At 42.5% G+C, this 14882-nt stretch overlaps 1 protein-coding gene across 19 annotated transcripts in view; it reads left to right on the top strand.

The window, feature by feature from the left end:
• The window catches only part of nbeaa (neurobeachin a), an 85973-nt gene that overhangs the window by 56962 nt on the left and 14129 nt on the right, over positions 1–14882 (top strand). For 4 of the 19 annotated variants that reach the window (XM_068716002.1, XM_068716000.1, XM_068715999.1 and 1 more), the window contains exons 22-39: positions 789–1475; positions 1568–2017; positions 2589–2806; positions 2992–3145; positions 3711–3734; positions 4197–4280; positions 5017–5197; positions 5460–5584; positions 5693–5761; positions 5842–6010; positions 6308–6669; positions 7418–7554; positions 8934–9088; positions 9937–10063; positions 11140–11259; positions 12295–12428; positions 13116–13177; positions 14763–14827. In XM_068716002.1, the coding sequence (XP_068572103.1) occupies positions 789–1475; positions 1568–2017; positions 2589–2806; positions 2992–3145; positions 3711–3734; positions 4197–4280; positions 5017–5197; positions 5460–5584; positions 5693–5761; positions 5842–6010; positions 6308–6669; positions 7418–7554; positions 8934–9088; positions 9937–10063; positions 11140–11259; positions 12295–12428; positions 13116–13177; positions 14763–14827 (3323 nt within the window). The remainder of the gene's footprint in view (positions 1–788; positions 1476–1567; positions 2018–2588; positions 2807–2991; positions 3146–3710; positions 3735–4196; positions 4281–5016; positions 5198–5459; positions 5585–5692; positions 5762–5841; positions 6011–6307; positions 6670–7417; positions 7555–8933; positions 9089–9936; positions 10064–11139; positions 11260–12294; positions 12429–13115; positions 13178–14762; positions 14828–14882) is intronic. The other 15 variants (XM_068716004.1, XM_068716001.1, XM_068715998.1 and 12 more) reach the window with 9 other exon arrangements.

Raw genomic sequence — 14882 nt, 5'->3', positions numbered from 1 at the left:
CAACATTTTGCATCAAACATGAAGAAATCAATTAATGAAGACATATGAAGAAGAAATACTAATTTCTGCATCCAGAAGATCTTCAGTAGACTAGAATGACATGCAGCCAAATTACATTTGACATTTTTCAGGCATCAAATATGAAACTAATTTCAACCAAAACCCCCCCTAATTTTCACACTGTTGCAATCACTGTAACTGCTTAATGCAAAAAAGTTAATTAATTAGTAAAGAAGCATTGTAAAGGTACAAGTAGAAGTAGACAAGGAAGGTTGACGCAATAGCCAGGTCATTCACTACTTAATTCCATTGATGATTGCATATTAATTAATCAATAATATACATAACAATAAACTGGTAAAAGACTTTTCCTTTAAGGCGGTATTAGTCTTCTCTTTAATGTCATTTTGCCTCTTTGTCTGAAGTAATTCTCCCTAAAAATACTCACTGATGTTGATACTGATTTGTCAAATCTGCATGGAGTTGGGAGAGATCTTTGGTTAATATTTTCTTAAACTTTATGTAAATTCTATTTCACCAAAAATGAAGACATAGTACTGATGACATCCATTTGTTGGTACAGTGTGAAAGAGAGGGGGCATTATAGATGATGGTCGAATAGCTCCGTTAGGCTAGTGTCCCAGTTTTGTCCATGCAGCCTTTGGTACAGATGATCTATGGGCCCCTTAAGGACTACCTGGTGAAGAAGTTATTGATGTGAGGGTTAACCATTGTCAGTGCTTGTGTTCTAATCACATAACCAATTACTTCCCCACCATCTGTCACAGGTGACTTACGAAGCCCATAAAGAGTACTTGGCTAAGATGTATGAAGAGTACCAGCGCCAGGAGGAGGAAAACATGAAGAAGGGGAAGAAGGGCTGTGTGTCCACCATTTCTGGGCTTTCCGCTACGGCTGCCCCCGTCGTAAATGGCAACCTCGAGATTGACGACAACTCCCAGACACAGACACCCGAGAGCGAGGCCGAGTACAGCGAGGGGGCTGGCGGAGACTCTCGCAACCTCCTCGCAGAAGGAGTCGTGAAGCGACCCAACGGAGAAGCCCTGACACCTGGCGAGCAGAGCGCTGGTCCTGGGGTGAGGGTGGAGGTCCACGACCTGCTGGTAGACATTAAAGCAGAGAAGGTGGAGGCCACAGAAGTTAAGTTGGATGACCTGGACTTGTCTCCAGAAGGCCTCGGTGGAGGCGTGGGTGGTGGAGGCGGGGGAGGAATAGAGAACGGACCTCTGGTTGAGGTGGATTCTCTTCTGGACAGTGCTTACTGCGCTGTAGTTCAAAATCTAAATGGAAACCTGGCGCCGAAAGATGACACGCCAGGCTCAGGGGTTGGGATGGGGTCAAGCCTTGGGCTTACGGGAGTCAGTCTGGAGGATGATGGGAACATGGGTCCACTCATCACATTGGCTGACGAGAAGGACAGCGTCCCAAGCAACAACGGATTTCTCTTCAGCAAGGTAGGATGTGAAGATTACTGTCTCTGATTACTTAAAGTCTTATCTGTGGATCCACATCTTTTATTTTTTATTACCCTATTCATCACTCCCAGGTTGACGAGAAGCTGCTTCCAGCTCTGGCAGCCACAGACCCCCTTGTACTGCCGAGTACAGACCAGCCCACTCCATCCGGCCCAGTCCCGGCTCACTGCACCACCAGCGCCAGTGATGACCTTAGCTTGCTGGCCCACATGACGAGCTGCGGCTCTGATCTAACGCAGACCCAGAGCCACACTTCTGGGGAACTTCTAGAGGACGGGCCCTTCAAGATCCAGAGCCCTCTTGCTGATATCAGCTCTATTGCTCAGGCTGAGAGCCAAGCCCAGATCCAGGCAACATCGAGACCAGATTACCCAGAGGGAGAGGGCACATCTGGGGCAGAGGGAGAGGCTGCGGGGCTTAAGACTGGGGGAGACACAGCCAGCACCACCTCTGATACAGAGAGGTCAGATGATGGGAAAGACAAGGACACGAAGAAGATCCAAACTACTGCGACCACTCAGGTGTGTTTACGTGTGTACACTTGTCTGATTTATCTTGTTCACTCAAGTCTGCAAGTAAGTTTCTAGGTTATTCTAATTTGACTGATTGTGGGCTGCAATTGTGCATACCTCTAGACTGTAATGATCTCATGCAGCTACAGCCCATATTGTAAATTTGTTTATTTATCAAAAAATATAAAGATACCTGGTTTTGATAGTCAGCTAGCAAGTAAAAGATGTTGAAAAGAGAATAGAACGAACGTATGTATTGCATAATTCTGTTCTCTTTCAACTAAAATCTAACAGAACTCGGTCACAAGCCTTCTTCTCCAACCTTAAGGCCACCGCTGCCCTGATGAGAAGGCTGTGTGTGTATTCATTGCCATAAAAAGCAGCAGAAAAGCCGAGTGGCTTCCCACACATGAACTAATCATCTACTAAATCAGGGAATACAGAACATGAAGTCCCAGAGAGTCATCTGTAGTTTCTCTTATGAAATTTAATTTCATAACTGTATGCATGCCAAGTTTTATATTAGTAAGAGATGTACTGAAAGCTGGCTGACCAGGTCTTGGCCTCCACCATGTTGCAGGCCCTCCATGGTCGTACAGCAGCCCAGCTGGAGCGGGACCTACGCGTTGATCTGGGCTTCAGGGGCATGCCCATGACGGAGGAGCAGCGCCGGCAGTTCAGCCCTGGCCCGCGCACGACCATGTTCCGCATCCCAGAATTCAAGTGGTCTCCAATGCACCAGAGGTTGCTCACTGACCTGCTGTTCGCCCTGGAGACTGACGTGCATGTGTGGAGGAGGTGAGCTTAATAAGCTAATACTACTCGCACTCATGCCTGGTTTTCAGGGCATCTGTATTGATCACACATGTATTGAAAATTAGATTAGACTGAGGATATTCAGAAAGTGACGTGTTACCTATGATGTCTCAATTGCCAAACTGTATATTTGTATCGTTCCGTTCAACTCTTATCTTCTTTTTCAGCCACTCCACCAAGTCGGTTATGGATTTTGTGAACAGCAATGAAAACATCATCTTTGTCCACAACACGATCCACCTCATTTCTCAGATGGTGGACAACATCATCATCGCCTGTGGAGGCATCCTGCCTCTCCTGTCTGCTGCCACCTCCCCTTCTGTAAGTGGCTCTACTCTGCTCCTCTGTGGTGGGAGGGAAAACTGCAGGTCAACAGCTGCCTCATAGGCCTGTAGCTCAGGTGTTAATCCCACATACAGACTTTGAAGAACCTGCTGAATCTGATTCCCCCCAAAGCTCAGGGCAGCGTTTATCTTGCATGATTGAATAGGTTAAAGAATTTGTTAAAGTAAGTAAAGTGAAATCATAATAGATCAAAAAAATCTATTTTTGCTGCATAAATCTAAAAGGTTTAATTTTAGACCTGCAAAAAGTTCTGTTTAGTTTGGCCTTGAATTTAAAAATCAGTAAACTAATTAAACTTTCAATATTATTTTCTGGATTCCTCTCATCTGTATCTCCATTAACTGCCTATCTAACACTTCTTGTGCAGTATTTTAATCTTTATTTGAGGTTTGTTCTAATCCTTTAATTAACAATCTATTTAATTTGATAGTTTGATAATCCATTTACTTTATTCATCTTTCTTTTTTCTTTTCCTCTCTGTGTTACATGTATTCTGTGTATTTTCTTGTCTCTGTTTTTGTCTGTTTTTGCATTTGTGCAGAGTTCTAAGAGTAGTGCCAACACTGTAAGTTGCAGTTTCTTCCTCTCTTTCTATTCTACTAATACTTTGTTCTGGTTTATTTACCATTGTGACTGACACTAAACCTTGCTTGTCTGGCATCCATAGTGTTTCTATTTGTTGTGCTTCTTTGCTGCTAATCAATACTCCCCCTTATACTGTTTGTATCTATTGACCTCTCTGTCTCAGTGTCTAGTTCTTAAAGTTATAGGAACTAGGTATACTGAACTAGATACACTTTGTATAGAGACGTACATTTAGTATAATATTCTAAAGTGGTTAGAATATTATACAAATAAGGGGGGAAAGAAAAGTTTAAAAGGCTGGGTCGATAATCAGAAATATTAGAGTGAGAAGGTCTATTTAGAGGTGAAATTAGATGTTTTATGAGAGAAAAAGCATGAGAGTTTTCCAGAAGTCCTTGGGGTTGCATCTGCTAAGCCTGTCCCATTTGTATCAACACTAAAGAAGGCAGGAGGAGCCGTACCCCAGAGGGGGTCAAAGGGAGAGGAGGTGACCCCTGTTCCTGGGGGAGGAGGCGCAGGGGGAGAGGTGCGTAAAGAACCTAAGACTCCCACCATCACCAGAAGAGCTAAGAGCACCAACCCAAGTCCCTCTGTCCTCACCTTGTGTGTCTGTTATTCCCCAAATGTCTGTGCTGACTTGCTCTGACGAGCCTCCAGATGCTTGCACTTTGTCGACTCTCCACAGCCCTGCACATCCTGCTTACTGAAGCAGAGACACAGCAAACCACACACTTGGTTTGCAAGTTTTAACCCTGCTTTGCTGCCTTCACATTTACTGTCAATGTAGATATACTGAACATTTGATACTTTGGTTTGTGTCAACAAACGGGGACTTTGTGTACCTTTCCATGAAATACGTTCTAGGCAAGCTTATTAGGTTAGTCTGTACACTGCTACTGTCACGATCCCACTGTTACCATTACCTGTGTGTCATCAGACTGTACTTCCTGTGTGTTGTGTAGAACACCTCATGTTGCCAGATTTCATCATATAAGAATGTATTTCACTTAAGCAGCATGATACTCAAGGTTGCTTTACCTGTTTGTTGGTACAACCAGCCATGTCCGTTGCGGTCATGCTCATGTAAGACATGATGATAATACCTTTTCTAAAGGATACTTTTATGCAAAAAAAAAAAAAAAGGTGATACTACAGTATCTCGCCACCTTTCTAATAGCAGGGAGAGAGCATCCAGTTCATTGTGTTTACATGCTATGATGTCAAAGAATAACTGGCAAGCGTGTGTGTACTTATCCTCCCAGACGGAGTTGGAGAACATTGAGGCCACACAGGGCATGTCTTCAGAGACAGCGGTCACCTTCCTGTCTCGTCTCATGGCCATGGTGGACGTACTGGTGTTCGCCAGCTCTCTCAACTTCAGCGAGATCGAAGCAGAGAAGAACATGTCTTCAGGAGGGCTGATGAGGCAATGCCTCCGCCTGGGTGTGTTCTAGTTTGATGTATTCGGTCTTGTTTTTCTGATGTATTTTGTTTGGCGTTACACTCACACACAGCTTCAAGGCCTTTTTTGAGTAGGGCTGCATCAAAAGTACCTCAAAGGAGCCAAGAAATAGTAGCCAATAAATAATTTGCAAGAATTATTCCCACTTCAGTTTTTTTCTTCTCAAAAAAAATGCTATTATGTGAAAAAAAAGCCAGCTCCAGTATGAAATACTTACAGGTTTCATCTCTCTTCATCCATCAGTATGCTGCGTGGCAGTGAGGAACTGTCTGGAGTGCAGGCAGAGACAGAGAGATCGAAGCTGCAAGTCCTCCTTAACCAGCAGCAAGTCACAGGACAGCCTCCACAGTGCCTCCACCACCGGCAAGGTACCACACACACACTCAAATCAAATGCACACAGCACTTTAAAACTGACACAGAAACATGCATATATGCATAGCGCACCACATTTGACATTCTGTCTCCCACATTTAGCAGGATCCGGACAGACTCCTGCAGGATGTAGACATCAATCGTCTTCGAGCTGTGGTTTTCAGAGATGTGGTAAGCACGTGTTTGTGTGCGTGTGGGTACAAGTTTATTTTGTTTTGTTTTCACTGAATAAATGTGTTATTGTGCCGTAGGATGACAGTAAGCAGGCTCAGTTTCTGGCGCTGGCAGTCGTCTACTTTATCTCAGTTCTCATGGTATCTAAGTACCGGGACATTTTGGAACCCCAGCGAGAGATTGGCAGGTCCACCAGCCTATCAGGGAGAAGCATCCGCCACGAGATAAACTCCCCAACCAGTACAGGTGATTCTTGTTTTTCCTTTTGCAATATCTTCAACATTAGAGCGTAATCTTGGATGGGTTGGTGGTGGTCATTTGTATCGTGACAACAATACCTTTGTCAAGAATATGAGACAATTAGAGGATGTAAAATAGAAGAAAGAAGAAAGATGGGTATTACTTGACAGAGAAATAAAGCTTACAAGCAGGAGAAAATAGCCGAGAATGAATAAAAACAGACAATATCTTGTGGAATTTCTTGGCAAGGCAGTTTACAAAAAGAAACACTATGTTCTGTGATTTTTGTGTGTGTTGTTCCAGAGCACCCTTCCACAGCCTTCTCTGACCGCGACAAACAGACCCCCACCCCCGTGGACGACTCTCCACGGGCTGGCCTCCCCCACACAGACTCAGGCATCGGAGAGGAGGGCCATGTGGCCGGATCCCTGAACGGCTCAGAGATGGGCCTGGGGCTCGGCCTTGGCCTGGTGGGGAGAGAGACAGATAGAGACAGAGACATGGGGGGAGGAGGTGGGGGAGGAGGCACAGATCTGTTGTGTAGTCTGTCGGATGTTAGGAGGTCACAGGAGAGCCTTCTGGATTCTCCCCATAACCCCAACAGCCAAGCCCCGCCTTCGTCCATCTCCAGCATCAGCCAAACAAACAAAGGCATCAATGTCAAGGTTGGTGTGTGTGTCCCATTCAGACCTGGCTGTTTGTATCCAGAGGTAATACATCAGGTCCTATTGATGTCCCATGTGTCCTTGAACAATTTCAAATATGGTTTTATTGATCAAGTCACATCTGTATTTGTGGCTGTGTGGTTGTGGTTGATCACCTGAAGACAGATTTTAATGCCAGGTCTGAATAAGATCAGTGTTTTTCCAGGAATGCAACTTTCAGTGAGGTTGTACAGTATAAAGAATCATGAAAACATGCCCACTGTTCTTACTCATATACAGGGTTCATATAAAGTCTTGAAAGTTTGGATTAATGCTTAATTTGAACAGTTCTCTTTTCAAGGTTAGGAATATGCTTGAATTTGAATATACTCATTGAAAAATGCTTGATTTTCTCATGTAAAGCAAAACTTTTTTCATATTTGAAATGTAACAATCCCGTCGTCATATTACATAAAATATCAAATATACATTGATTGCTGTGGATATAAAGGAATTCTGTAAACTTAATTTTTTCACAATTGCATTTATAGTAACAACTTATATGCGATGACAAAGACTTCGAGAGTCTATACATTTTTGGTTTAGGTACCTTTAAAGTGCTTGGATTTTACTCTTTAAAAGCTGTATGAACCCTGCATATACATTCAGTTAAGAAAGTAAAAAAACAGCCAGAGATTTGTCGTGCTGTTGGACTCCTCACAACATGTGTCCTGTAGTCACCAGATGGGTTGTTCTCTCTGAAATGCAGGAGATCCTGAAGAGCTTGGTGGCGGCTCCAGTTGATGGTGGGGATTTGGGACAGGAGTCCGGGCCGACGCCCTATCACCCCGACCCTGCCCTGAAGACACATCCCATGCTGCCCATGCAGTTCCATTCCTTCGACAGGTCAGTCCCAGTTACTGTTTGACTGACGAGAGGCAGACAATCAGATATCAGAGTCATTAGCAGCCTGACACATCCATCAATTAATCCATTTTTCCAGCCAATACTGATCTTGTGGTGATGCGTTTCACTGTACTGCTATTTGTCAAATTGCTGTTCATCAGTTTTGGAAAAACAATGGACACAGAAATCAATCAATTGATTAGCATTTACAAAATGACCTATAACTTTGGATGGTAACATTTACAAACTGACACAATGTTCTTTACTTGCCAGCAGTCACATTGATTTCTTTAGTAAAACTCCAAAAAATGCACAGATAACAAAAAATAAAATGTGAAGTCTGCACAAAGACTTTTGTGCAGACGTTTACTGAGCACAACAAGTTTGTGAATAGACACGTTTATTTTGAGTATTCAATTTGAAAACAGAAAAACAATGTTTTTACTAGCAGTGACATTACATTAATAAATCATGACTAAGAGGCTGTTGATTTCATTATTACTTCCCATTTCTGGACTGATTTTAGTATCTGTCAGAGTAAAGTCTTATAGGGATAGAGATATTGTTGCTAAATGATAAAGTAATAAGACATGACATGACAGAACATAAACGAAAATTTTCCTCGCTTGTCCAAAGTGTCAACATATAGACTCTCCACTGAGTGATGACCTGTTTGTATCTTCTGTGCATCACTTAGTCTCCTTGATCCTGCTCTGTGGCAGTCCTTGAGAGCTAAGCTATTGATTGAAGACAGTGTGCATAATAGATCACGAATGGCTGCATATCCATTTCCAAGATGTCCCCTGGATGTATTTGTCTAGCCCATGCAGACAGGCGTGATACATCTGGTTCATAGAAATGAATGGCAAAGACGTAGTTACTAACAAACTACATTTTAATACTGTTTTTAAACAAAAATGTTCTTCTAAACAATCGCTGCTGTATGGCCACACTTCCTAGATTTTAGTTCCAAGCTTGTATGTATGTATTTATACATAGCACAACAAAACTTGGGGGGATGAAACCTCGTTGAAATCTTTACACCATATAGAAACTGAGTTGTTGCATTTCATGCTTTTCAAAAAGCATGCTATAATTTTTGTGATAAATACAAATTTATCCCAAAATATCCGTCTAGCTCCCTCAGGTTGTCAACTGTGTTTTAAAATATTAAAAATGGTTTGGGAGGAAATCTTTAAGGGGTTTACCATGATGATAAGTATTAGAGGTAAACTGACGTGGGTCCCTTTCAGTTGCTCTCTCTTAAAGTGACATTACCAGGAACCAACACCCAGATCCAAGGTATCACTGAAGAGCATTTGATAAAGAATATTGTGTATGCAGGTTTGTCTGATGCCTTTGTGTCCCACCTCTTACAGGAGTGTAATGGTTCCAGTCAAAAAGCCGCCACCTGGCAGCCTGTCAGTCAACACGGTGGGCACGCCCACTACTAGCGGAACAGCTACTGCCGGCAGCACCCCCAACATTTTTGCATCTGCAACCGCAACACCCAAGAGCATGATCAACACTACAGGTGAGAGATGTAGTGCACTTACAGTACAAACACATATGCTAACGTGACACCACGTCTAAATCTATATCTTTGGATATTGTTACCCGTTTTTGCATCTACTGTGTATTTAAGAAGAGGCAGCAGACAAACACCCGCAGTATGACGAAGTTGTTTGTGTGAAAAGGCCTCCAGCAATTCAAAGGCCGTTTCATGAAGCAGAGAGTTATTTCTCTCATAAGAAAACTCTTTAATAGCCACAACAAACCAGAATAGACACAAATTGAACCAATTTTACCGGCACATGCTTTCATTGTTAGTTGTAGATTATTTCAAGGGCGGGATCCAGATCAATAAAGTGTTAAATATCTTGGCCATTGACGAAAAAAGTTAATTCGGTGAACTCAAACATTTGATACTCTATGCAGAAAAAAAACTGAAAAAGATAAAAGCCTATATTTGATATTCTTTGACCCAAATATGATATTAAATTAAAATAAATTGAGAACAAGATAAGAATCAAATACACATCAGCTGAGATGCAGATCAGTGCTGTTTCCAAGCAGCATCGTACTCAGCAGATTCATTATATCATACATGCATAATGGAGAAGGAAGGGATTTGTTCCCTGGAGTGGATTCTGTATATTGATCACAAAGCTATTTTCACAAACAGGGGCCATTACCAGAGGACAAGCAGCAGCAGCACGTCCGCTGAAATACTATCCAAATTGAATTTGGCCGCAACTGACCGAGACATTCATACATTTCTTTTATTGTTATCCTGCATGATAATCTTGGTCACGCTTGATTCATGTTACAATAATGTGTGTCTTATTTGTTATCACTCTACCTTCTCTCTGTCCTGTCTAGGTGCCACAGACTCTGCCTCGTCTTCCTCCTCCTCTTCTTCTTCATTTGTAAACGGTGCGACTAGTAAGAATCTGCCAGCGGTGCAAACGGTGGCACCCATGCCAGAAGACACAATGGAGAATATGAGGTCAGAGCTCTCAACATGACAAAGCTCTTTATCGCTTCAACCATTCACTATTCCTGCCGCTCTTTTTTTTTTCTTCCTCCATTTGGCTTTTTTTTTTATGTTTTCTTAAGTGCCTGTTGTTTTCCCACTTCATTCCTGTCCCTCTTTTACTTCACACTTAGGTCTTCATCATTCCAACAGTATTCTCACTAGCAGCTCACTCTCACAGTCATGACTGATATTATACAGCAGGGTTAGAATGGGGACAACTGGGGTGCACCCACATGCTTTTTGAGGCTAGGTAACAATACCTCAATTAATCATAATCACTTTTATATGACAATGTCAGGTACAATGGAGATGCTGACATGTTAGAATAATTAACCATGCTTTAAACCAAGTGACAAAACTGTAATTGCAAGTTTGACAGTTAGAAATGAAAAGTCACACAAATGGCACTTCCACATTGAGTTCTCAGCCATGAAAAGGATATTGGACTGATTCCAATATTGCTCTTTAAAGCTGATATCGATTAATAATAATAATATTCTTCTGAAAGATAGTAAAACTACTCTATCTGTGGTAACTCTCACATTCATATTTTCTGCTCACATGCACGCATACCACCCACACATCTCACTCAGTCTACACTATGGTGCTCTTCATCCCTGACATGACACTGTGTTTTAATGTCACAATAACAATATACTGTAGAGTGTGGAAATATCAGCCGTCCCGCTGGATTACTTTTTTATAAAACATGTAAATGAGATTGTCATAAACATAAACCTGTGAATTAGTTGTGTTTCCATACCCTGTATAGACATCTGACACTCGCTAATAAAGTATAAGTTGATCTGCCATATGTTAATAATTAGGAAATAACATTACAATAAGAAATCATTTATAATTCCTTTGAACATTGTAGCAGCTTGTACTGTAACATTTCTGTCAATGTACTCTCTCCTTAGACATGTCAGACAGTTTGTAATGACATGTGCAGTTACGTGCACACGCATGTGAGAGGGTGCGTGCGCGCGTGTGCATGTGTTCTTTAATCAGTGTGTGTGTCTGTATGTGTGTGGTTTGTATTGCAGTGCCTATTGTGAGGTGGCGCAGTGTGCGCTGCGCAGCGGTCAGACGCCCCCTGAGCTCAAGTCTTTTAGCTCTCTGGCAGGCTTCCAGGCAGCTCCCCGAGATGCAGGACAGTGTTTTAGGCAAGGAGATACTCGTCCTCCCCCCATGCCCCCCCCCTCAACTACACACCCTCTGCTACGCCCAATCCACTACTAAATGTTCCCAGAATGCCATGGGAGGAAGGACAGACAATCTTTGCTAACAGCTTCAACAGTTAGCATCACATCATTTTTTTTTTAACTCTGTCACTTCTGGCATGGCTGTCTCCTCACACTAACTCCCAAACTCAAGATCAGACCTGAGTCAAACTGTCTTTGCAAATAGCTTGTAGGAGCACTTGTTGCACAATTGTAGCAGTCCTGTTTTAACCTTCGCTGTAACTTTTGCAAATGTCACCCATCTGCTACTCTGAGCAGCTTGAAGCAAAAATAGGAATTTGTAAACACTAGTGACCCAGGTCTGTTTCAGAAGTTACATGCTGATACGGCTCCATATTTTAGTCTGCTTGGCTGTATACTCTTCTTGCCCTACTTTCTCCATTTGTTAACTGAACATAGATAAGTATTTTACTCTGCACGTGCTCTAAACTTGTGCACAAACAAAGGCACTTATGTGAAGATGTGTAGCAAGTCAAGATAGAATATATACAATATTTTTCTAGTGCAGTTTTAAAGTAAGGACACTTTTTTAGATGTAAGACTTAAGTTGATTAACAATTAGCAATACAACTATATTACCATCAACCTTTCCTTACTTATACTAACCCAGACATGGTGCTTCCATACCAAACCATCATGACATACACTTTAATTCTGTACATTTTGAGTGTCTTCTGTGTTCATTTCAGACATTTTTCTATTTCTTTCTCGTAAAAGTATCTCAGCTTGCCTTCTCCCGTCTCCTCTCCTGTGTAATGTGTCCTGTGCTTTCCCTCCTCCCGTTTTCTCACCTATCTCTACTCATTTCTATCTAGCATGTTTTTCTCACTCCCTTCCTCACCTACTGTATATCCCCTGAGTTTATACCTCACATGCTCTTCTGAGGTCATCTGTCTGTTGCTTGTCTTATCTTCACTCCTATTCCCTTCATCTTTTTCTGACTTATTTCCGCCACAGTATCACCACCAAGCTCGAGCGCGCTCTGGAGAAAGTGGCGCCCCTGCTGAGGGAGATTTTTGTGGATTTTGCTCCCTTCCTGTCCAGGACGCTGCTGGGTAGCCATGGGCAGGAACTGCTCATAGAAGGTACAGGTGCTGTACACGGCTCCTTTTTTTCTAACTGGCGTCTCTCTGTGGAGTCTCCCCATTCACTGTCCCTCACCGCGATCCTTGTGTATGAGAAAGACTTGAGAGAAAGTGAGCGGACGAGTGGATGTGTTTTCTGTGTGATTAGTTGAGAGTGAGTGAATGAGTGGGTGAGTGTCTTTGAGCTGGCTGCTTCACTCATCCGTCAAGCAGGTATGAAGTCAGTATTTACTACTATTCTGAAAACAGCTAGCTAGGCAATGACGCTTGTAAATCAGATTATGTAAAAGTATTAATACTACTGGTATTACAGATTGTACTAAATGTGATGCTTCCTCCCTCTGCCCACCTGCTTCCTGGTGTCCTGTTTTTGTGATCCACTGTCTCAATGTTGATCTCTCCCTCTGCTCTCCTCCTACTCCCTTTCCTCCCTCCCCTCAATCTCTCCTTTCTCATCTTTCTCTCTACTGTTTGTTCCTGTCCTCTCTGTGGCATGCTTTTTTTATAAACCTGACTATGATTACTGTATACAATAGCAGAAACCACTGACACTACAGTGAATTCTTTGATGATATTTTTATGTCTCGCGGCAGTGTGTGTGTGTGTGTGTGTGTGTGTGTGTGTGTGTGTGTGTGTGTGTCAGAGAAAAAGAAAGAGAGGCTCCTGACTGTGCTGTATGTCTCTGTGCTGCAGGTCTGGTGTGCATGAAGTCTAGCACGTCTGTGGTGGAGCTCGTAATGCTGCTCTGTTCTCAGGTTGGTAACCCTTCACCTCTCCTCCCTTGTCTCTCTGTTTACCGTCCTCACACATATGATCCACTTTGCGCCTGAGCCTGACAAAGTCATCCTTAATTTATCTCGTTTCTAACCCATTCTGAAAGTGTTTCTGTGTTTTTAGACCCATGAAAATGGCTGAGTCGGCTGCACACAGGAAGCTGTTGAGTTATGGACCTGTCCTGCGAGGCAGTGTTGACTATGTAATCAGCGCATTGCAGATGTAATATAATATTGACTTATATGCCATCATCACACCATAGTTTTCCCTCACTAATAGCAAGGCCACAAAAATAATCTTCCACGTCAATCACATGCACATAAACTTTTCTGACTCGATTTTACTAAACTGAACTAAACTAAATCACATAAGCATCACAGCTTAATTAATGTTTTTGGGGTCGTTTATCTAACTTCCATTCAAAGCCAGTATCTTTATTTTACATAATAAGACTCTAAAGACAAGGTGACAACAGAGAGGTACTTACCACTACAAAGCTTTCCCCGTCTTCTTTTTCTTTCATATTATGAAGTCGGTCTCCCAACTATAGTCTGTTTCGTTGGCTGCCTGTAAGAGCTTCTTCTCCTTAGAGGAGCCCCTCGGTCCTTTCCCTTTTCTTTTCAACTCTACTACTGTGGTCTCCACTTTATACTCTCTTACTGCTTCATCATCTACCATACCATCAGTGCTTTACTGGTCCAATTTCAGTGGAAACTGCTTTCATCTTCTACTGCCCCATCCTCTCACCACTCCCTCTCCTTTCTCCTCCCCTCCACCCTCCTGCCTGGCTGCTCGTCAGCATGTATAGTATTACCCCTGGCTCCGGCCTTGTCTTCCATTAGAGGCCCAGGAGAGCGAACCCTAGCCCAGATATCGATCCTCTGGATGGGGCGGGTGTAACCTGAGACGGTCCCACATGTCCTTGACAGCCTTTAGAGCTAGTGGAGCTAATGGAGCTCTGATATTTTGAGGCTTTCAGCAACACTCTCATCCTGCTCAGAAGTCTCCGCTCTAATATGCACAGACACATTAAACACTCACGTCCTGTTAGGCCGACGGGTGCATTAGAAAGCTCTTAAGATGTTTCTTCCTCCTTATTTTTTGCAGTTTTGTGCTAATGTACCTTTACAATATTGTTGGTATATGAATTTATATTTTATCTTGACTAAAACAATTTTTTAAATCTCGGCATTCACAGACGCTTCTTACATGTTGATCAGCTGATTAACCGTAGCTCTGTGACAAAATATATTGTGAAACCATTGACAAAGGGATTTTACTATATCGTGTATACCCACATAGCTCTGGTAACCATACACAATTTTTATTTGGCCATTGTGGACAATGTTGCAAAATGATAAGCAGGATTGCTTTGTGGCAATATTGAATTCACAGGACTTTTGTGAGGAAGTATCTATATTTCTCAGGTATCAGGTTCTCAGGCATTTCAACAAAACTCCAGAAAATGAATATCAGCATAAAATGATCTATTTAGTGATAGTTTTCATCCATATGATACACCCATACCCCCAACCATACTAATTCTGATGCATTCTCTACACTTAGGAGTGGCAAAACTCCATTCAAAAGAACGCTGGACTGGCCTTCATTGAGCTCATCAACGAGGGAAGGTAATGGGATTTACACATTAACAACAACACTGTTATCAGCACTTAGCAACTACAG

This window comes from Cebidichthys violaceus, unplaced genomic scaffold, assembly GCF_023349555.1.
Source record: "Cebidichthys violaceus isolate CVI_PGR_0920_01 unplaced genomic scaffold, fCebVio1.0.p SCAF_20, whole genome shotgun sequence".
Lineage (NCBI taxonomy): Eukaryota > Metazoa > Chordata > Actinopteri > Perciformes > Stichaeidae > Cebidichthys > Cebidichthys violaceus.
This window is presented reverse-complemented; position numbering and strand designations above follow the sequence as displayed.